This window comes from Dicentrarchus labrax, unplaced genomic scaffold (genome assembly GCF_905237075.1).
Source record: "Dicentrarchus labrax unplaced genomic scaffold, dlabrax2021, whole genome shotgun sequence".
Classification (NCBI taxonomy): domain Eukaryota; kingdom Metazoa; phylum Chordata; class Actinopteri; family Moronidae; genus Dicentrarchus; species Dicentrarchus labrax.
The window spans coordinates 27,413,154-27,437,178 of NW_026136711.1; the positions used below are offsets into that span (position 1 = coordinate 27,413,154).

At 38.3% G+C, this 24,025-nt stretch overlaps 1 protein-coding gene across 3 annotated transcripts in view; it reads left to right on the plus strand.

The window, feature by feature from the left end:
- tafa3a (TAFA chemokine like family member 3a) overlaps positions 1 to 24,025 on the plus strand; it is a 91,474-nt gene that overhangs the window by 35,463 nt on the left and 31,986 nt on the right. For 2 of the 3 annotated variants that reach the window (XM_051416029.1, XM_051416027.1), the window contains one exon: positions 17,804 to 17,916. In XM_051416029.1, coding sequence (XP_051271989.1) covers positions 17,805 to 17,916 — 112 coding nt within the window. In that variant the 5' untranslated portion in view covers position 17,804. Of the gene's footprint in view, positions 1 to 16,295; positions 16,412 to 17,803; positions 17,917 to 24,025 lie in introns of all 3 variants that reach the window. The other variant, XM_051416028.1, reaches the window with a different exon arrangement.

Genomic DNA, 24,025 nt, shown 5'->3' on the forward strand with positions numbered 1-24,025 from the left:
GTTAGTGAGAAGTGCTGTCTTTGAGCTGTCACTCAGATCATGTCGTTTGACAAAACACTGTTTCTTAGATGACATGTTTCCATTTTACTAACTTCTCTGTTGACTCTCTGTTGGTATGTTTTCATAAATGTTGCAGTCTGGCTCAGGGGATTGGTGCAGTCATTACTGTACATCAATGCAGCCTAACCGTTTGCAGTGGAAGTTCGTGTCTTGTATGGTTTAGAAGAAGCTGTTTCTCAGCTCACCCTCAATGCTAATGGTACCTACAAGACTCAGCCCTGTCATAAAACGATATTTCAGAGACGTTTTGGGACCACAAACCAATGTCTGGATTACCTGCATGTGCCTGTGATAGTTTAAGAGCATAATTCATGTCAACAACTTGGGCAAGTTTCCTGAATATTTTTAAGGCTGCTTGACATATCGTTGATCACAAAGACATATTTTATGAAACAGAACTTCTTAGTCCTGTGAGGGGAGTATACGAGGAAAAGCTACTGTAGGATTCATAACATTTCTGGGTCAGATAGCATCCATAAATCTTTCTTATTGAAAATGTCATTTTTGCCCCACCTCACCTGATTCCTCATTCAAAAAGGAAAAAAAGTAAGAAATAAACAAAAACCAAAGGAGGAATAAAAGTAAAATTGTCTAGACATATGTTGTGGAGAGACAGATAATTGAGGCTCTCCGTCCTTGATGTGGAGATTAAATTTTCATTTACAGAATAAAGTACAAAGCTGAAGAAAAGCCTTCAAAGAGTCTCAGTGAAAATGATAACACAGCACATATCAACATTCACCTGACGTTAGGTAGAATGCCATTATAATATGTGCTGTGCTTTCGTTTCAGGCCAAACGCAATGAAAGCAGTTTTCAACCTTGAGGCCTTGAGCTCGCCTTGCAGGCTGGCAACTGCACCACCAATTATTTCACCACATTGTCAAGGTTGCATACTTTTCATATTTTGAGCACCTCCACACACTAATGACTGCTTATGAAGCTACTAAAATTGAACACTATTTAATATCAGCCATTTTCATCACGTTCAATGTTATAATTTGTCTGTCTGATTGGCATGTGAGGCATTAAAGTAAATGTCCTTTTATGAAGTGGTGTCAGACCCTGTCCGAGCTTTAGGATTAGACTGAGACGGTGATAAGTGAGCAGGCAGGAGCTAATTAAGTGTTGCTTATGCCTCCGTATACAGTTTCATATATCAGTAATCCTGTATGACCTCGGCCACTGGAGACCAAGGATTGTTGGCTTAGACGCAGAAAGCTCACTTATATATAGAATGATGTAATAGATTTCACTTTGTCCATTAACAGATCATTTGACACTGTAATTAAAAACAGCTCGCAGTGATGAATTAATCAATTCCCCGGAGTGGGTTTGTAAGATAAGCTGAGAGCAGTTTCTCTCACACCGGAGAGCAGAAGGTATGCGCAGTATTTAGATACTTTGGAGAGGAAATTGACAGGGACTGTGATTCAAGTGGCACTGCAGCTGAATGAAAAGGGCGAGGCAAAGTAAGACCAAAATAGGGGAAGGAGTATGTAGGGAAGAAAGAACGCAGGAAAAACAGGCAACACACATCCGCTATGCAAACACTTAACTCGTACACACACTGTGCAGCAGGTTATGGGTGTATTTTAATTAAATGCTGCACGTAATTTGTTTACAAGACTGGTTAATAAAAATGTTATTCATGTATATTCAACAAAATGAAAGGTGCCAAATATGAAAATCAAATGCACAGGTATGTATATAAAAATATAAATGTCTAGCTCTCGCTGGAAATGCTGCACCATATGGATGACCCTGTAGGCTCTTCCTGCTCGCTCGCACCCTTGACGTGATAACACACTGACATGCTCAGGGAGGAAACCATCATCACTAAAGGGTGGCATGAGAGCCGCAGGTTGCCTGTGAATGAAGGTTTTCTGCTCACACTCAAACAAACTTAGCACTCAGCTTCTGTTGTTCATCTGAAATGTGATGGAACCTATAAAGGTGTAACATGTCACCGTTGTTGTGATACTTACCTATTTATCAGGTTGGTAAAAGTAGGGGTGCCAAAACTGAAACTCAATGGATGGCTACGGGCCATACACAAACACCTATTGTGTTGTATTGTTAAGATATAAAATGGTACTAGGATCCCAAGTTTACTTAAGTGACTGACTTCCTGCTCAAAGGCTCTGCCGTGCTTAGATTATAAAAAATAATTCATAATTAGGGATCTTACATATTTAACAAAAAAACATTAAACAGCATTAACAGCAATTTATATATTTAATTAATAAAAAAAAACAATTGCTACAATCAGGGGGGGGGGATTAGGCAGCCCGGTTGGTAAAGCATTTATGTATGATTTTTAATGGAATAAACCTAGTTCACATCAAAACTACATGTAGTAAACACAGTTGGAGGCTTTCTGTGCTTTTGTTTTTATTACAGCCCAGTCTCATGGAAAACTTTAACTTTAATATTTAATTAACTTGTGGTACAAAAGAAACTTCTTACTATCTTACATAATTTTATATTGTTTTCATTAACATGCCACGGGAACATTTATACTAAATGTATCTGCAATAAATGTTTACACTGCAAGTCCCATTTCATTGTTTTTTAATTGTTAACGGAACTGAGACTTGGTATAATATAGGGTCAATGTTGACTGGAGGCATAAGGTAGGAACCCCAGTCTCTGGTGTTAATGTCCAACACTCCACCCAACTGTTCACCTGACCTCCTCCCTACAACGTCTGTGCAGTAGAACATCACACTTCCAGAACTTGAAAACTGCTGCTGTTGCTAGTGAATGTAATCCAGGCAACAATTACTTGTCCTTCAGAATGTATTTGGCAAAGAAAGTTCATGAATATAACTTGTAGATAACAGGGTTGCAAACAAGTTTCAGTCTGTCATGAGTTTGTGGAGTACCATTTCAAAGCCTCAAATTTGGCATTATGGCCTGTTGATTTTTTGCAGCCAGCAGCTCAGTAACTTAATCTTGATTTATTTTCGTGTGCTGCACTGGACAGACTCCAGTGCATTATGGTGGGACCATAATTTAAAAAATGAACATCATGCTGTGTGGAAGAAGACTTAAAACTGGTGATTGAAACCATAAACTCATTAGGAAACTGAGCTAATAAATCAAGTGGGAAATAAGATAATTTCCCTATAAGACTCAATACTATCTGTTTTTTTTTATGCAGCCCATGGTGCTCAAATGACCAGCAGTGGGCAAAGATTGCAGGTTTAAAGCACTTCAGTGTTGGCTTTACTTCACAGACCCAGATTATCTGTCCACTAATGATATACTGTCAATGGTTGCAAAGCAGTCAGTCAGCTTTAATGATAAACTGAGTCTTTGATTGACTTGCCATCTTTTTTCTTATTGTGCTACATGTTGTTTGATAAATTAAGTGTGTTATTAGCAGCTTTATGCTGGGATTTGTTTGAAGCTTGAAAGCATATGATTGTTTACTGTAATATAGTTACAACAAACTTCACTTCATATAATGCAACTCATTGATTTCATTGAAATCTGTAATTATATGCAGCAGCACATTCTCAAGAAGTCACAGGAGAGACGGCATCCTCGCTCAACTGACTATAGGTGAAACAAATAAACAGTAAACTCTATTCCCACTTGCAATTGTCTGTGCACTCACCAAAAATGCGGCCTCATTTATACTTTAAATTAGCTTGCATAAATAGGCTGAAGTGTGCCCGGAAACACAAACACAAGACTCCCCACTGGAAAGGCACAAAGCAGCAGCACAGAACAAAATCTTTTGAAGGGACTCTAAAAGGGAATTAAGCAGGCCTGTCAAAAAATTAAACTGGCTCCGGTTTGAAAAGGGATTCTTTTAGCTCCTCTTTTCTGCCTCCCCATTCCTTCTCCCAGAAAACATGGGGCCCTGCCAAGACACTGCAGTCCACACTGCAGATCTTTCTCCCATGGAGGAAAACCTCACACAGTCTGCTAATACTGCTTGTTGTCCTATGAAAAAAAAAAAAGAGAAAACGCTTGAGCAATTATTATTTTTAAATCCAGAATTTAAAGACTCAAGCTTGTGGTTCATATCTTCTTAGTATATTTTCCTTTCCTTCCTTTTTTAAAATAATCTGTATGGATTGTTTGGGTCATAACAGTTTAGCTAGATTTAGTAGTTAGTCTAGTTAGTGTTTAAATGTCTAACTGAAATGATTCAATAATATTCTGATATTTCTAACCTTTTTGGCTCTCTGTTGCTGTCACAAGACCAACAGCCAGTAAAATATGGTAACTTTCAAGTGAACATATCACACCACAGTAAAGAATATGGCTGTTTATATTGGCTGTCTCAGCACATTATGTCATTTTAGTAGTCTACTATAAGTTATCATCAGTCCTATATTATGGAAACACAGAATGGTAAAGGAAGCATTTATGTGTTTTGTTGCTTCTTAATGTTTTGAAAGGGACTACTTATTTATATGTATCCCACAAAAATGGTCAATCTCCATAAGGCCCCATATTAAAATGCCTAACTTTACAGAAGAAATAATCGTGTTTACAGCCTGGTACAAAAATGATTCAGTTCTCTGTAGCTTATTTACCTGTTCATGACAACTGTGCGGGAGGTGAATTTTTATATAACTCACTCGGTTAGATTTTAAGTCTTAAAGTTAAGCATAATTATGGACATGGCTCCTTTGAGTGACAGGTGGGTGTCGTCACAGGCAGCCGTTTTCAGTAACCAGGCTTCGTTCAGCCCGCCTCAGCTCCACCCACGCTCGATGTATTTGCCAATGTTAGGATTATCCCGAAGCCGGCGGAGTCAGGACTGCGACCACACTTTGAGCTTCGCAACGACTCTTCCAAAAACATATGGGTGACGAAATGGAGGCTGTTTCTTTAGTCTACGGTCTGTGTGAGCAAATAATTGTGATGGTAATGATAAAATCTGTACATCTCACTGCGTGGAACATGAGACCAGGGATTGCTATGACATCAAATTCTGTTGCCCATGACTGAATGAATTTAACAGAAACACAGGACACATATCAGGTGGCTGCAGTAAATGAATTATTGAATATTTTATTCAAGCAATACAACCAAATAAGACAATACTTACATTACAAACAAAGAGAAAACAAAAGGAAAGCAACCAAACATACATAAAGGTAACAAACATACAATGCTCTCATATATTAATAAGACTTTGACAAAAACAGAGTCAAAAGCCTTGTATAGTAGTAAAGATTACTGATATAACGGCTGCCAACTGTTGTTTACACATTCATATATTATTTATAAAGATTTTTTTCAATATCAGAATCAAATGTCCACAATATGAAATAATAAAAACAGTTTTTGGGGGTTAGAACTGAGTTAGGCACCACTGGTTTGGAAATCTAACTGCATCCACAAACCTGCCTGTGCTTCATTTTATGAAGTTATATTGAAAATTTTGAGGTTGTCTTTCCTGCTGTATGTGGGCAAAAAAAAAAAAAAATCACCCCCAACTGGTGGAAGGTGGGTTCAGCTACATATTTTAGTATCTCCCAAATCAACAAGGAGTTTGGAAAAATGTATCTTGAGCAACATTTGTAGCAGACACAATAAAATACGAGGATCATATATTTAAAAAAAACAAAAAATCATATATTTGTTTAAAGAGATCTCCTGTTTTATAATTGTCTCTGCATTATATTTTGTTCAATGTTTTGTTCTGCATTGCACAGCTGCACAATTACTATTAGTATTATGCAAACATGGCAACTCTTACCAGGCCAAAAAAAACAGAAATGTGCAAAGCAGCACACAACTAATGTTTGTGTATGACTGGATCAGGAGAAGGCAGTGCTGGAGCTTTGTATGGAGTAAAACTAAAGTTCTAAATTGCTCTGAGAATTAGCTTGTCCAAACATGTCAGAGGACTCAGTTAGACATCCAATTACGGCTGCTGCTCTCCCAGGGCTATCGGCTGTAACAACTTTTATTAACTACTCTCTTATGAAAAATGAATCCACACATTCTGCAAATCCTCGCTAGATTGGTGAGGGGTCAGGGTTGACGTCTAATCCCATTCGAAAGGTTCGTTAGTTTTTATGGCACCGCTCATGACAGTCTGTGTGGAACCCTCGCCAGCAGCTTAGAAGAAGAATTAGATAAGTGGCAGTTGCATGAAAACATGCAATAAAGATTGTCTCGGTGTATTTCAGCTTAGTTGTCATAAGTGTCAGTGAAAGCCTCTCGTTGTACGTTATGGTACATGAAATATCCATCAGCTGGAGCCACCCCTTCTCTGCTCTCTTCTTCCTGCCAGACGGTGATTAGATCACTTTAGCACAGTGGCGAGGTGCCCAAATGCCGCCAGAGATGCAAATTTAGTTTTTCTTATGTGGCCTGCTCACCCCTTGTTGTTTTTTCTGTTTGCATTTTGTCATTTAGCGTTTAGTTCTTCATGGGTGACTCACTTGCATGGACAGTGTTTTACCATGCCCAGATTAAGCAGCCTTGTTCTCTTTCATGCTGTGTGACTGGGCTCCTCTTTATGCTTGCTCTTCCCCGTTCCCACGCGTTGTGCTGAACATTTATTATTTATGAATGCATGCAAAGCTACTTCTGCTGAAGCAAATGGAACGGGAACCCTGCCTTGCTCCAGTGTAAATAATGCATTTGGCACGAACTTGCAGTCGTTTTTAAGGTATTGGTGGACTTTTAGACAGTGGGGCACAATGTTGTGTTGGAGCCCTGTGAAAACTGGCCCGTGTCCCAAAGTGTTGCCCTTTAGAGTCTCTGGCAAATACTCTGCTGTCCTCAAGGGAGGCTAATGAGGTGCAGTACAGTGGTTCCAACTTCGTTTTTTTGACCCTACACTTGTTATGATGCAGAATAGAGGGGTCCAGAAGCACCAGTACCAGCAGCACAGGGACTCATTATTTAAGTGGTACTATGACTGGTAAGGGTGGTTTTCTGCTGTGCCACAATCTGGCCATGAACACAGCAGTACAAGCAAATCTCACCTTTGAGAACAACAAAACAAACTTTCTGCTCCCAACAGAGAACAATCAAGACTCTTATCGATGACCCAAAACTGATTGAATTGTAACGTATTCAGGAGCCATCTTCCCTGGTCTACATTAATGCAGAGGACCGCCCCACTCCCATTCACTGTGCTAGTATCTCACTTTATTAGAACCTTATTTCTTTTTACAGCTCATCTCTAGAGTTGAAAATGACCTATTTCAGACTCAGTACAGTAAGTACTGAAGTACGGTGCAGCTCACTGAATAAAGGGGCGATATCATGAAGCTGTCACTCGTCTGAGAGACACACACCAGTTACTTTAATGTTGGTGCAGAATGTAGGACTGAAAAGTTTGGTTTCAACAGATTTGAATCTCATTTGGTTTCAGTGATGGTATTGATGCAAGGGGTATGTTGGAATATGCCAAGGAGGCATGTAAATTACAATAGAAAAGAATAATATGACAACAAAAGAACAATTAATTTACAAATATATACTTGTATATATTTATATTTATTTCAAAATAAGGAAATATTATATCAGAATGCTAAAGTTTGTACTGCTTACAATGAATTACACGCTACCATGACCTGAATAGTAGTTTGTAATGAATTAAACTTTTTAAATAGAACTGCCTTCTGCTTGCAGTTGCCAGCAATTACTGAAATTGTATCCTAACTATGAAAAAATAATATGCAAGGGTATTCATTAGAGTTATACAGGCATAGCAATGTTGACAGAGAAGTTAAAAAGGACTGCATGTAGCAATCAGGACTGCATTGGGCTGTATTTTACCTCCACAAGGTAAAATTCAGTTGGAATGGTCTCCCACTTCATTTGCTCCAGAAAATTGTAGAGGAGCAATGTTAACTCCACATACGGAGATTGTGGGTCTGCTGATTTAGAGCCGTCGTCAGTCATTTTAGTTGAGCTTCATTTCTTCATAGTTCTTATCTGCTCAGTCAGTCGTTGTAGCTTAATTGTACGAGTATGAGGACCCGAGCGAACGCTGTTTATTCTAGAGTGACTTATATTGCTTTAAAGCAGCAGAATAATTTTCTGCTTCAGCAGACACATTGTTGGATGAAATGTGGAAATAAAGCTTGAAGATCCACTTAGCATTACTTTGATCTTATTACAGCTTATGCCTGGCTCATGCATTCAGTTTATGTCAAAATACTTTTCACGGTTTTGAATATTCATTTAAGTCTGTATAGTACAGGCAACACACACATTTCAGAGCAGCGTTTTGTGATTGGATCAATATCAGACATGACAACGGTACTGCTGAGGGGAAAATAATTTAGAAAAATAACCCAGAAAATTCAACAAACTTGTCTCAATGTTTAAAATGCAAATTATTCAAAAGTATCCACAAGATCATAAATTGTGTGTCTGTGTGAGTGAAATGTTAATGCAACCAAGACAGCATTTACCACCCTAATTTGGTTTCTGAATTCTGACTGGGTTGTAGGTTTTGCATGTTATTAGACTTTGGCAGCTCTGCCAGTATTTACGAAAAGATACTCGCTCATGCAAAACTTCAAATAAGAGACTCAAACCACCAGAAATCCAAAGCCAAACCTGGTAATGTACAAGGTTAGAATGTGGAGCCATTCTGTTGACAATGAATATCTGCTTCTGGACTCATTATTTTTACATTATTGTCAAACTTTAGTTATGCTATTTTGAATTTATAAGTATAGATAGTTAATAAATGTTTATGCGCCATGTAGTGTAAAAGCGCTTTTAAGGACTAGAGAGGTGCTACAGTCCATTTACCATTTAATTACACACGTAAACAAATCAGTGTATCAACTGTTCATACATGTGTCCAAATGTGTCCATTCACACAGTTTAAAACTGTTTGCAAATGTGTTCATGTAGAGATGTTGAGCTTGAAGATTAATTCTTGACTTCGGAAATCGGATTTTGACAAAAATATTTGCAGTTCAAGGTCCACTTATTATTATTCCTATCAGAGTTTTCAGCTGTATCTCATGGCCTTCAGCAGATGATTGAGTTACTCACTTATCATGGAGAGTAAAACATAAGTATTTGTGAATAGGTATTTAGTAATTAAAATAAGAAATGGATACTTCATACTTCACATTCATAACTTTGTTATATTGTCAGTCATTCATTATCTGTTAAAGATGCTTCACAGGAGGACTTAAAAGTTAACTTAACTTAAAGTACATTTAACACTTAAAAATGTCCATATATCAACAAATAACTACAGTGTTTACTGTCTAATAATTATTTAGAAAATGTTCATGAATGCTAAATAGGGGGAAATAAAATTGTAATTTGTGATTTCCATCAGCGTTATTCTGGGTACTGTCCATCACCTTTTCATCTGTATTCTTTAAGGAGTTTAAAGAGGACACATTCATTTGTCTGTAGAATATTAAAAAGTGCTGACTGACTTATAAATATGAATGTAACTATACAGTATGTCAAGAATTCATATTTCCCTTTTGAATTTTCATACAGCCCTCGTTGTGATGCTTGGATGGAGATGTACAGTGTGCCGAATGCAGTTTAGTGTCTAATTTGCATAATATGTGACGAATGGAAAAACAAAGTGTGCTCTTATGCTAGAAGCGCTGTTTTAAACCTACAGTGGTTGACTCTTCCTCGGTTTCCCAGTGCCTGTGCAGTGTGATGATGCAGTAGGACAGCTATCTGATCCCTGCTGCGTTGTACCGTGTGTCCGGTGGCACAGAACATGCTGTGAGGACACAGGATGAGTCAGAAGCAAGTAGACCTCGCTGAACCACAATAGCGCGGGAGATAGAGAGATAGAGAGGAACAGAACGGGACAGAGGGACTAGCCAAGTGTGTCAGTGGACTCCAGCTACACTGAGATGACCTCTGCCTCTGCACCCGAGGGGATATTTTCCAACAGGTCTGAGCCTAATGTTGGCTTCTGGAACTAAGTACTCGGCCTCCGCTGGTCTGCTGCTTCCAAAATAACACTGCAGCAAGCCCAGCGGGGAGTAAACGCTGGAACACGGCCATAGTCCTCCACCCCTGCCCACTAAATTTACTGCTGTTTTTCATAACTCCAATTTCCTCTGTCAGCATTAGACACGGTGGGAGTCTGCGAGTCACATAGAGTTTGATTGTGGCAAGTTATTGAACCAGAAATAACTATAAAACTCAGGTTTTTACACAGCAGAACTGAAAAGGCTCTCTCCGTCCAGCTTACTTTCTTTAAAACGTGCATTCATAGCCACAAAGAGTCAGTCAGAACAACAGTCTGAATGGATGGCACTTGGTTCACCAGATATCTTGGAGCCATTGTTAAATAGTGAGGACTAATAGGTCTTTCATCACTGTTGCTGTTGTTCATGGGACCACAGTGGGTCGCGGTTTAATTGAGGGGTTGAAAAACACAATTAAGAGAGTACACCACATTCTTTTTACCACATAATATTGACTAAATGAATTAATATTGGACCCGCTTCTTTCCAAAATGCTATACCTTCTTCTTCTTTTATATTTATGCTGTCAAGGGTCTAGGATTGGTTTCAAATTTGGGGGGAAATGCCATATCCTTCCTTTATGTGCATTTATATTAACAACAAATTATGATGAAATTTGGTATTTTGTTTTCCATAATAATGCTAATTCACAAAAAATATAAATTCTTAAATGCTGCATTCTTAATACACTTACTAACCCATAAGATACTTTATGATAAATGATGTTGTATTTCCCTCTTTACTTACTTTCCTAAACAAGAAAAGATCCCAAAACATGCAGAAGTTTTTTAGCCCAAAGTTACACATTACAAATTTCTTCTCAGGCTGCATACAACCTCCGCCAAGACAAAACGTAGCATGCATGTTTCCTGAGAGGCGAAATCCTGTGTAATAATGTCTGCAAAGCGCTTACATTTGCTTGTAAAGATTACTGTTAGCGTACTCTAATAATTTAACTCAGAGTTTGATCAACTCAGAACTTCTCTCAGAATTATTGTGGCTGGACAATAAGATAAGTTTTAGTCAGTAAGTCAAAGCTGAAATAACAAACGAACAATAGGATTTAGGGCTTAAAAAAAAAATGGTATGATTTGGGAAATGGTTGGTTTTATATTTGATTTGAAGTAAATGGGCTAAAGCATGAAAAACTGCCTGTGTAGTCCCTCAAGACTGCAAATAATGAGGCTCAGTTAATAATCAGGTTGGCAGGGGAGAATTAATAAATAATATAATTGATTCACCTTTCTGTATATAACAAGCCTCAGCCTGCAAGGTGAACACAGTTTAAATTACATTTATTTTATATTTTGGAGCAAAGAAAAACATAAATGGACATGAGTATGCCTTGGTTTTCAATTTGCGTTTTTTTTTGTGCCTTCCTTGTATGATGCTGTCTTATTTACATACTTACAACATCTTGTACTTGACTGCCAGCTGAGCCATATGCTGCAGTGTTAATTGTGCATTTGATTACATGCCATGCACTATTCCCTAAGAAGTTATAATTTTGTCAGGTAATCAGTCCTGCTGAGTTAAAGCTGTCGCTGTCAGGGTGTCTGATGCTCATCTGTCACTTGTTGTGTGAGTTTCCCATGGCAGTCAGTTGTGTAATGTGCAAATCTTTTTCTTCTTTCCAGTTATCTGTAGGATTGCAAGGGATTTGTGGGTACAAAAACAAGCTTGGGGCAAATTCTATCACTTTATGGAAATGGCCATTCCCTCAATCCATTCATCTAGGGATTTAAGTAGCACGCTTTCCCACTCATCCTGTCATTACAATCCTTTTGTAAAGCAGTCGTTCCAACAGCATTTTGGATTGGCAACGCCTCAGCTTTCATTTCTGCGTTTCACCTTATAATTAGAGCACAGACAACAGACTCTCTCTGATCTACGTAATATGAGGTTGACATTAATTTCATTACCATTTAATTCAGACATTAAAAGCACAGAAGTTGTTCCGTAATTGTCCTAACACTTGAAAATGATATCAAATAGCATGTGTTTAATATCTGCATACTTACTACTACATAATACTACTATATGCACTTTAAAGGACCAGTGTGAAGGACTTAGTGGCATCTAGTTGTGAAGTTTCAGATTGCAGCTAACTGAACACGGCTTACGTCTGTTTTTGACAACCTGGGAATGAGAAGGGGCTTTAAAGTGTGTAGAAGAAACACTTCACAGCCTATTACGTTGGCTGGGGATTAACCAGACTCCACGGCGGACTCCGTGGAAGTTGACCCGCGACATATGTAGATAAAAACGGCTGAAAGGTGCTGAAAACACAATGATTCCTATATTAGGTGATTATGCACTAATGAAAACATACATATGAACCTTTTTTGACTCTGACATGTAATTGATTTTATAAATAGTCATGAGTTTATTTTCAAAGAGAGTATAGACTTCATATTTTACAATATATGACACTTAATATCTGAGTGTTACAGCAGCATGTTAAGATTTTGCTCAACTGTACTGATGTACTACGTTTCAGCAGGCTCCATGTTTTCTCTGTCATTGTAATAGCTGTTTATGTAATTCAGGAAGGGTTTGGCCTGCGGCATGACCAATGGCACACAACCAAGAGTGTGTCATCTTTAGAGAAGAGTTAAACAAAAACAGAAAACAGCAACGTTGGTTTAGTTTTACCCTCCAACCACAGCAGCCACCTCAAGCTCGTCCACTCTGTGTCATGTATCAGCTGTAAACACACTCCTCTGTCTTAGTAGTTCCATTTACTCACTAGGTAGGTGCAAGTAATAGGTGCTCTGGGGGAAGTTTGTTGTGTGAAACATTGTGTGCATCTATCTGTCCTTTTTGCCATTATCAAAAAAGACAATTTTTCACAATGAGAAACTGTGAGCCCAACAAATAACAGAAAGAGCAGGAGATCAAAGGGTACAAGGAGTGTTAGGTTGCTGTGGTTGCTATGCAACACAACATTTGCCAATAGCATGCAAGATGCAGTATCTATTTAGTATTTAGCATTTGCTGATTTTTTTTTGCTGAAGTGGATAAAGTCAAACAAGACTCCAAAGCCATGATAGAAGCTCTGTGAAGCCGTACTTTGGTACAGCGGTTCTTTAAGCTAAATGCTAACGTCGGCATGTTACCAGGCTCACAATGACAATGCTAAAATGTGGATGTTAAACAAACCTGATAATGGTGCTAGATGAAAAGGCTCAGCCAGGATCACCAAAATGATTACAGTTCATCCTGAGGGGGACATCATTGTGTTTATGTCACTGCAGTCCATCCAATAGTTGTTAAGACCTTTCACTAAAAACCATAAATGTCAACTTCAAGGTGGCACTAGATGATTTATTGTCTTAGCACCATGAATGTCTGCTCAACATCTGATGGTAATCCTTCCTGTAGATGTTGAGATATCTGGAACAAAGTGGTGGACTGACCAACATTGCCTTCCATAAAGAGCAATGACACTATGGCTTATAAAGGAGATGAGAAAGTCAGTGGTTCCTTTACTTGCTCATTAAAACAACACAAAATATGTGTGGTTAGTTACAATTTTGAAGGTAAAATAAATGTAATATGTGAATGTCTTAAAGATAGATTCAGTATGAATATTTTGTGACTTTGGTACATGTCAATGTTTTGATATAAAGTAATCTGGAAAGGATTATGTTTCATTCAGAATATATTTGCTGTTGTAAAATAGTGTATTTTTTAGGGGACTGGGTTGAGTCAGCAGGAACAGTCACAAAACATCAGGCCAGTTCTTTAAAAGTTCTTCAAAAGGGACAGAAAAATAGTGAGGATTACAGTCTATCCACTTCTGTATCTACAAAAGTTCTAGTCAGCCAATCATCAAATACACAGTTAGACCTGCACAGTTGGACATGATTGAATGTGTCTACAAGTTAATTTATGAGAGGACACAAAATGGAGAAGATTTGTGAGTCTGCTGTGGACAAACCAGTAAAAAAAACACCACATCCAGACTGCATCCAAACTGATTATCACACTAAGTGTGTACGTGTGCCTTGAGCATGTAAAAATCAGCCTTAACCTATCACAAAACAGGCGTACCTTGATCAGACCATTTTATGATGAGCCACCTGGTCTCAGTGCCACATCCATCAGGTGGAATAATTTTCCTGTTAACCAACTCCAACAGGCCACCTGAACACTACCAGACACAAGATGGAAATTGATGTATTAGATGCTAAAGTAGATTTAAATCTTGTTTGGAATAAAACCTGGGATTCTGCTGCCAAAAACCCAAAATCTACAGTCACAGACTAACTGCTAGACATTTCATTTTCAACAAGCATGCCGGCATGCACTCATATTCCAATTGTATCTGGAGTTCAGCTGTCGGAGCAGATTTATTAGTTTTTCTTTCTTTCTTGTTATCAATGACTGCAAATAAGTAAGAAATAAGATTGTAAACAGAAGCTGAAATATTGAATGTCGGTCTCATATTTATTTTTTAAGATTAACAGAAGGGGGAAATTAAAACTAATAAACTGAAAGTGATTGAGTGTTGAGCTGGATTCATTAGAAGTACTGTATTTGTGTATTTGAAACATCTGGTCCACATCTGGTCATCATCGAGTCAGGTGCTGGAGGCAGTGCATGTTGTTGTTGTACATAACTACTGGGAGAACAGGTGAAAATTAGTTTTTGTTTTTAAATGAACTGGTGAGTCCCCAGTGAACGGACAAAAAGACTGAACCACTTGAGTTACTCTGGATGCTGCAGTGTGTATCTATTTTGTGACGTAATGTTCTGCAGGAGCCGGATGAATTCACAAAATGGCCTTGTGTTAAAGCCAAGTTGCTTAAGATGAAGTTGATCTAATGCCCTATAGAAGTTAAAGTACCTTGTGGTTATTATAGCTATAAATAAAAAATAAAACTAGGTCTGATGAAACATTTTAGTAACTGAATATTGAGACTGGAATGTCAGTGTGAATCAGTGTGTTTGTACTGTACCTGTTTCTATACTTCTTAAGTCTGATAAATATAAAAAAAACTAATGCTAATACTGAAACCAGTAAAAGCTAACCTAAAACTAAACATTTTCAATCAACAAAAACTAAATTGGAACAAACAAAGCCACTCTGGAAACTAACTCAAAAATAACTTTTAAATGAAATAAAAACTAATGAAAAATACAAAACTGGTAACTCTGGTAAATATACAGTAATGTTACATTAACTGTTTCTTAGCAAGATGCATATTTATCATTGAACCCTAATACATTTGTTCGCAGAGTTGATTCTAGGAAGAATATGAAACGTACATCGCTACAGTTCTTGGAAAGTTACCACCTCCTGCTTGCATGGACTTTCCTCTGTGTGAGCAATAGTGACCACAGCGCCACCAGTGGTCAAAAACCTTAAGCCTCAAGCATTGAGACGCCTTAATTCATCCTCAGCACTCCACCATGTAAAATACTTTTATTTCTATGGCTTATTATTTATTCATCCATCAACGTTTGGTTTTTTTGCGTAGTCTAAAGGGAACTACAACTTAACCTTGTTATACAACCCTGTGTTGCAATATGATAAATTTACTGTATATCTACCTTGTAGCTTGTAATCTTCTTAACATTATAAAACTTCTGTATTGACTTCAATAGGAAAACCCAACACCTCTCTCAAGAAATCCAAAGTCAACACATTGTGATGTTGTGTGCCTTTGCACTCCTGATTTTTCAGAGGGTATTGAAGCTTGAATATATGTGTATGTGTAGGCGTGTAGGAGTTTGTCTTGATTGACAGGTTTCTGAGCCAATCACAGTCAACTCTCATGCTTCTTGTTTGCCTCACCTCAGGTCAATGCTGACATCAACCCTTTCACTGAAAGTTGGATCACTTAGCTTCTTACACCTTAGTAAACCTAAACCCCAGGCTTCAAACAGTCCCTTTAGAAATATGTTGGTGATGCTACAGTCACTGTCCCTATGTTTGTCTACAGTCTGTGTGTGTGTAACATCCTGATTGCATCAGCTGTCTGATACTGTACAGAATTAGAGCCTCCCGTTAAGATCTCACCCAATTCTGGCTGCCAGTACAAAGGCAGTCGCAGCAAAACATCTCCCTCGTATGCAAGTCTGTGCCAGATAAGCAAGAGTTGATCTCTTTGCATGAAACCAAGCATTTTACTAATTTGATTGGCTGCACTGGAACAGAGTTCAAAGCAGAGCTGTGATTTGCGACTGCTTTCTCATGAGAGAAGAGGCCAGTTCTGTTGGCAGTAAGATGAGCCACTGATTGCATTGCTTGTTCCGCTCTCCACAGGCCTCTCAGATGGAGATGGAGAGTATTACTGGACAACAGCCCTCTGAAAGTACATGAAGATTACTGAGCGGGGCACATTAAGACAGACCACACAAACAGCATTACTCACCTCCCAGGTAACAGGATGACAGCAAGTGGGAGAGAAGAAAACAGAAGGAGTAAACAGACTTCATTTGTTCTAGCCGTCTCTAAATCTAAATTGGTATTATAAATGGCGGTGTGTTTATACAGAGTTGCCAACGCTCACACTTTTGGCATGAGATGTCTTCATTCAGGCTCATGTTCTCACTCTGCTTAAACAAATCACACGTGAGGAAACCATGGTATCGCAGTGAAGGTGAAGGTATATTTGTTCCCTATAGCTGTTTGTTGGATTCTTAGTTTATCAGAAATGATACAGTAATGTGCGTCTCTAAAGTGAGAGAGGTGCTGTGCATATTTACACACATGGCACAACAGTGGTAACTTAATAAATTATTCATAACTATTAATTATCCCTGACACAATGTCAGAATCTAACAGATCTAATTGACCTCTTGTACTTTTCTACACTTCAAACTACAGGTATGCTGTCACACACAGATTCAGGGTTTATAGGCTACAGTCAAATCGTTTATAACAGCTGTCCTCAGGTTGAGTCCTGATCTCCATCACAGCTGTGGGAACACTTTTATTTTAGGATAAATAAACAAAATATTTTGTCTATTATTAAGGGGATTTTTTTTTGGTTTTGCTACTAAATTCAAAGTCTCATAGTATTTGCAGTACAGGACACAACATATCTAATAATTTTATGAAAATATGTTATAAGTTACAGAATTGATACAGTAATTACAAATACAACTAATTAATTTTTGATAATTATTCTAATAATTACTAATTAAACACATTTTAGCTGATGCATATTATAATCGTGTTGTAGAACTTCCCCTTCCCCCCAAATACGCCACAACCTTCTCTCCACTTGGCTATTTAAATAGCCAGATGTGATAGTCAGGTGAGCTGAAATGTTTACCTCCATTGTATTGGGGTGGAGGCACATGCTATGATAGTTTCTTCCATGTTGGTCTCTGCTCTCTTTTCCCAAAGGTCAACACCTGCTTTTCTTCTACGGTGTGAATTTGCAGGTCACAGTTAATCAAATTTGAACTTGCTGCAAAACAATTGATGCAGAGAATCCACTGGTTGCTACGTTTACGGGTCTTTATAAAAGGCTGAAACTGATATGAGTTGTTATGGCACTTTCCCTCTTCTGGCAGCATATAGCCACATGTGTTGTATGGCCCTCAGCAGGATTATCCTTAACACAGAAAGGGCATCCGGTTAAAGCTCTGTAGATCCATGCTTTGTGATTTCAGGAGTTACTCTAATTGACCACCTCTGACTGCCAAGCCTAAGCGTTGGGAGCTTGTTGGCATGAGCCCAACTGAACCAGCCTGCATATGTGAGTGTTCGTGTGATACAGATATTGCTGACCGCTGATGATGTTGTTGTCTTCTTTTCTCCAGAATGCGGGAGAGGGACCTACAGAGCATGTGCAGAAGGGCGCTGCTGCTGACCGTCTGTATGGTGTCTCTCTGGGGACAACTGACCAGCGCATCGTCACACAGAAGCCACATAGGTAAAACACTACATTTGTTCCTCATTGTTGTTTTCCAGGGTAGCTAACACAGAAAAGGAAAACTGCTACTAGATCAACAGGTCCACTGGAGAAGCATAAGATATTGTTGTAATTTTCTTAAACAGTTGTTATTGTATTTTGAAAACTAAGGGAGTTTTTAACTTCTAGGAGGGCAAGAGAACAGACAGCAGCAGCATCAGACTGTGAAAAATACATTAGCAGGACGGATATTTAATGGTCATTAATATCATTCAAAAGATAAACAAAGAAATTATACATACAGTACACTGGTACTGTAGTTTAGTACTATACTTGTACCATAATTTAAGTGTCCTGCTGAATAGACTTTAATGGACATTGTTGAGAGAAGACAGAGCATTGCTCATTGATTGTCCCTGCATACGAATAAACCTACAACCACTCAGTCACCAGCCATGTATGTGGAGTCATTAAAATCATTCTGTTTCTGGTTAACTGCTTTTAGAGAACAAACTTGGAAGGATGCAGCATTTTAAGCTGTGATAAGTAAAGCGTGATACGTTTTTAGAGGCATTGTATACACAGAACAATAAATCATCACAATAAGAGATAGCAAGCTGCATCGTAAAAAATATGATACAATTTATACTGCATCAGTAAATTGTAAATACATCATGTGTAGGGTGATTCAGGTGGATTACAGTTAAGTTCTCTCACTGACTGCTTTCTGAATTAGTGCAGCATAGCATCGGTCACAGTATATCACAACCAGTTCTTTACGGCCCAGGTCCCTCGCATGTGCTGACCACAGTTCACCTCACTGACTTTTTAAAAAGAAACCGATATAATTAGCCGAGCTCTCTTGGTTTCTCTGCTCACCAGCAAGGCAAAGATGTACTGTACGGCTGCATTATGTGCACATGGGAATTCAGCAGTTAAGCAGTCATGCGAGTGAAGCATGACATGGAAAATGTAATGCCAGTACAGTATGTGTGTGTGTGTGTGTGTGTGTGTGTGTGTGTGTGTGTGTGTGTGTGTGTATGTCGCAGGGGACAAGACCTTTCAAAGAGATTTCCCTTAATGGTGAGATGGCCTGATCCCTTGGCATATCGGTAGAAACTGTGACTACACATTGATATAATGAGCTTTATTCCACTGGAGGACAAACAGCACACAATGGCTAGAGGGAAACAACTCCACGTTAACTGAAAACAAAACATCACCAGCAAGAGACTTTGATAGGGCATCAAAACCATGACAGGATAGACTGCATGGGGAGATGATGCACATTATATGAAACAAAATGCATCCTAGCATGCGCCTTGTCGAGGTGTGTTTCAAACCAAGTCGAAGACAGAAGAGGAAAGAGCTGTGACAGCAGAATTATCTCTCTGTCAGCCTAATTTTCGATTTCACCTGCTGCTGAATAATTTTACCATTTAATGGCTTCATTTCAGATTTACCTGTACTAGGGGACATGGAAGACAATTAGATGTTTAAGAGTCAGGGTTTATGTGTTGTGTATGTGTAATATGTGAATGTTCCATTATTTGAAACTTACTGGCCTGAGCCTGCACTGTACCACACATACTTTTCTGTTGCTGCCCCAAATCCACACTCTATTGAAGTATGCACATTAAACTAGCCTTTACATATTCAAGAAATGAATATAATTTACTGTTGTGTACTAACAAGAAATAATACAAGGCTTGTACTCAGAGACGTCAATAAAACTGCAGCTTTGGGGAGCTGCTGCTGGTGTAAAATTTGGAAAGTTAACAATCAGGAAGCTGTGTGTTTCTTCAAAAGATTTACTACGTAATGTTTTTGTTTCTGAGATGGTCCTAGTGCTGTTTCAGCACTGCCCGCAACCACTTTCAGGTTTTTCCATCTGTACACATCTTTTCTGTTTCATACTGTGAGAGAATAGAACTTTTTCTTCCCAGATATTTTGGCATGTCATGGCAGGAAACGTACGTGTTTGGTCTGCACATTGGTAGCAGAAGGCAGTGGGTATCTGCCGTTTGTGGGACTGATTCCTGGGACATTAAATGCAACAGACCCATCATTGAAGTTATTAATTACACCTCTGAGTTTCTTGCTCTATGACAAGATAAAATATATACAGGTGTAAAAACAACTACTTAAGCTATTCATTCTACATACTGATTGTGAAGACGTTTTGAGTATGTATTGTTTTCACACTGACAAGTATACTTTAAAACAAGGTCAGTATGCATACTAAGACAGTTTTGAGAGTGCTGTTGTTCCACAATGCAAGGCACAAAGGAAATAGATGACACAAAACATTTAAAACAAATTGTGGATGATGATGAAACATCTCTAGAACAGCTCAACAAACAGAAACATAGATATAAAATCTTTAATAAGTTTGATTTGCAGTGGCATGATTGACTCTTCTTGGCACATCTTTTCTTTTTTTCTTTTAAGTTTGTACAAAATAGTAAAGTTAGTTCAATTTGTCTACATATACTAACACAAATATTATATAACACATACTGTATACAATCCATCAACAGCAAACTCAAACATATTGGGAAATTAGTATGCATTCTGACATCTCTTAATTTTGTCCCTTTTCCAGTGTGAAAAAACAGTCCAATATAGATGGGATGTAGAGTGTATATTATGCTCAGCATCTTTAATGTGAAAACAGTAAAAAGCACCTCTAATAAATACAATGAAAACATGAAGTAAATTATTCTACAAAGTAAGTGGACAGCCTTGTCCACACTGTGATATACTTGCTTTTCCTGCTTTGAAGCCCCTTAGTTCACATTAAGGACAGACATTTGGGAAATGCTGCTTCAAAATGACAATGCCCTTGTGCACAAATTGATATCAAGAAATGTTTTTCTAAGTTCAGTGTGGAAGAACTTGACTTGCCTGCGCAGAGCCCTGACCTCAACCCCATCCAACACCTTTGAGATGAACTGGAACGCCGACTGTGAGCCTGGCCTTATCGGCGGCCCACATCAGTAGCCCAGCCACACTAATGCTGTTGTGGCTGAATAGGAGAAAATCCCTGCAGCCAGGCTCCAAAATCTTGTGGAAAGCCTTCTCAGAGGAGCAGAGGCTGTTAGAGCAGAATGGATTTAGTTTCAGGTGTTAGATAATCACACCAGTATAATGATCTGGTGTCCACATACTTTTGGCAGCTGCAACTCTGCATCATTGATGGGGAATCACATGTTTACTTTTCACCTTCTCATGTGATAATCTAATCAATACCTTCAATATTTTCTGAATATATTTGATTATTGTAGCCTGAGAGTAGAGTAGTAAATCCCACTTGTTTGACTGCAAACATGTTGGATAAACCATTTAATCTTCAGGCTTACATTGCTGTCTCTTTGGTTTTGCATTTGTCCCGCTCTTGTGGTTTGTGCGCTTATTCCTGTGATTTATTAGAAGAGAGAGAAAGAGCGAGAGAGGGGGGGCCAGCACAAGTAGCCTGGCCCTGTTCTCCCCGGGCTGCAGTGACACTTAGGTAATCATGGAGCGGGTCCCTGAGCTACAGAGGTCAAGTCAAGGTGGGCCCAATAAACAAACCTCTTTAGCCCCTCTGTTTATTGAGGTGGGGGCTTCGCCAAAGCAATTGAACCTTTCACCATAGCCTGACGGGAGCACGCTGGGCTTACAGCGTGCACGCATAACCCCTGTAATAAGACCACTGCATCCCCTAGAGCACCATCTGCATTCATTAGCTAGTCATGAAAGAGTGGAGAGGAAGAGGAAGGGCGAGAGAGGGTGCGAGAGGAGAGTGTTCTGGAGAGCGAGCGAGTGTGATAACAAGTACCTTTCGGCTGTACAATTTGTTTTGGTCCCGTCGATAGGATTTAGACTGATGATGTGACCGGGTCAGATGGCAGCCTCATTACTCAGCTATTTAGATACTTGGATACTTTAACAGTAACTCACTTTGTCTCATTTAAAAAAACAGTAATCAAGCTCCCTGTGGTTTGTTGGTCAGTGTCTGCGAGGGCAAACGCTGAAATGTAGTAGAGAGGAAAACAGGCGTGAAAAACACATTTCCCACTGAGGCTGTGTGATGCAACGTGGCAGCAGCTCCCTCTTCTTGAGATAAAAAACGCTCTAAGCAGCGCCGTTTACAGGTCCTAAACTCTGTTACATTTTTAAATATAAGGCATTAAGCCACATGGCTCATGGATAGCTCCACAAATTGGAATCAAAATGACTTTGGAGCTCAGGTTTACAGTGGGTTTAAATCAAGGTCCCATTCTATATTCACACGCTCACAAGAGGCCAAGCTGCCTTATTAATAAGATGAAACTGTGCACTAGTTCTCATTTGAATTCAGTGGAATATTTCCATATTTGCTTATGGTTTTCTTTCTAAAAACTGTGTGACGCACTCTAATGGCTCATTCTCCAGCTGATTTTCATGCTTCAGGGGATTTCTTTTTGTATTCTATGCAAATTGGCTTGAACTTTTTTTCTCTCTTCATTTTCAGTGTTTCATATTAGGAACAAACGGACTCTCCAGAGCCCAAATTAATGGCAGAATCCAACATATACTGTACTTTTAAAATTTTTTTTGCCTGACATTCATTTTTCTTTGTCTTCCCACTGCCCCAGTTAGGTTATTTTTTTTGAAAAGGTTTTATTAAGATGTGTCACGTTAATAACATTTGTAAATTAAAATATGCTTACTAGATGAATTAGAGTTGTTTCATTGAGACAGCCTGGAGGGGAAAATGCTGTGAAGAGAGCCTTTCATGCTTGATGAGATCCAGGCAGCAGCAGAGTACTTTTTTGTGTGTTTTTGTGTTTAAAAGCTTAGCTTATTTTATTTGAATTCAAAATAATATAATTTGCGACGGTCCAAATTCTAATAGCTGTGGGCTAGATTTAGTCATTGTGTTTTGAACAATGAAAATCATTATTTTTATGCCCGCCGTGTACCAGTAAAGAAAAAATAATAGGTAAATTGCTAGATGTTAATAAATAAATTAAATCACTTTATTTTTATATTACATGGTAGTCTCTTCTATTTATACTTAACCCATTTCTTCTGCTTTTGTCTATAAAACCTCAAAACTCACAAAATTTAAGTAAAGTAAAAGTTTACCAGACAAGTCAAAAATATGACTGAATACATCTATCTATCTGTACTGAATATTGCTATTGATCAGGTGATCATCTTACTGTTATAATAGGTGGCTGGTGAATGTGTTGTTTATTTTGTGTGTCTAACAATATGATCCAGCAGCAGAATAACTTGTCTGATTGTGGGCGTTAATACAACATTTCTTCAGCCAAAACAGTGTAGAATCATTTGGTTAGTCACACTGTTACACACAGTCCAGCTTCTCATGACATAGGCTTATTATTATTGTACCAATAAAATCTATTTTATACACAGTTAGATGAAAATATGTATTTTGTGTTATCAGATTCTAGACCAACTGTAAAAATGATCTAGTTTAGTGATTGCTTTGTGTGCAAATGAAAACATGGGCTGGCTGCATAAAGTCAATATATTAATGACCTGATTTGTGTGCTGAGACAAAAAAAACACAAAGACACTCAAAATATAAAATAAGCCAGGAAAGATAAATAAAAGAGTAACTTAAGTTTGAATTATTTTTCTTTTGTGCCGTAACCCTAGTATATAGCTTTGTAGTTCTTTTTACATAGTTAACATTTCTTTTCACATTTAAGTAACAATATTATTTACTGATGTATTCAGTTATACTGTATACATATACCTGACCTTCACAGTAGTTCAGCTAGTTTCCTTCAGGAAACACTGACTCATTACCAGAGGAAGAAAATGATTAAAAATGAGCAAAAGAGGAGGAAGGAGAACCATCAGCTAAATTATGCAAACTGGTTTTAATAGCTGATCCACAGGTTACTTGGTGCCTAATTTGTCAGTTCACAGACACAAATAAGGCAAAAGAATTCAAATGAGAAAACATTTTGACCCACACTTCCCCGCAGCACATTTTATACCTCATTATTTCTCATCAATACATGACCTCCTCCAGTTTACTGCCTTGTAAGGAGCCCTGTAATGCAAATATTACAGTATATAGACTGTATCTCCAGCTCTGTTGTTGTGTGGTAGCATACATCGGCCTGCT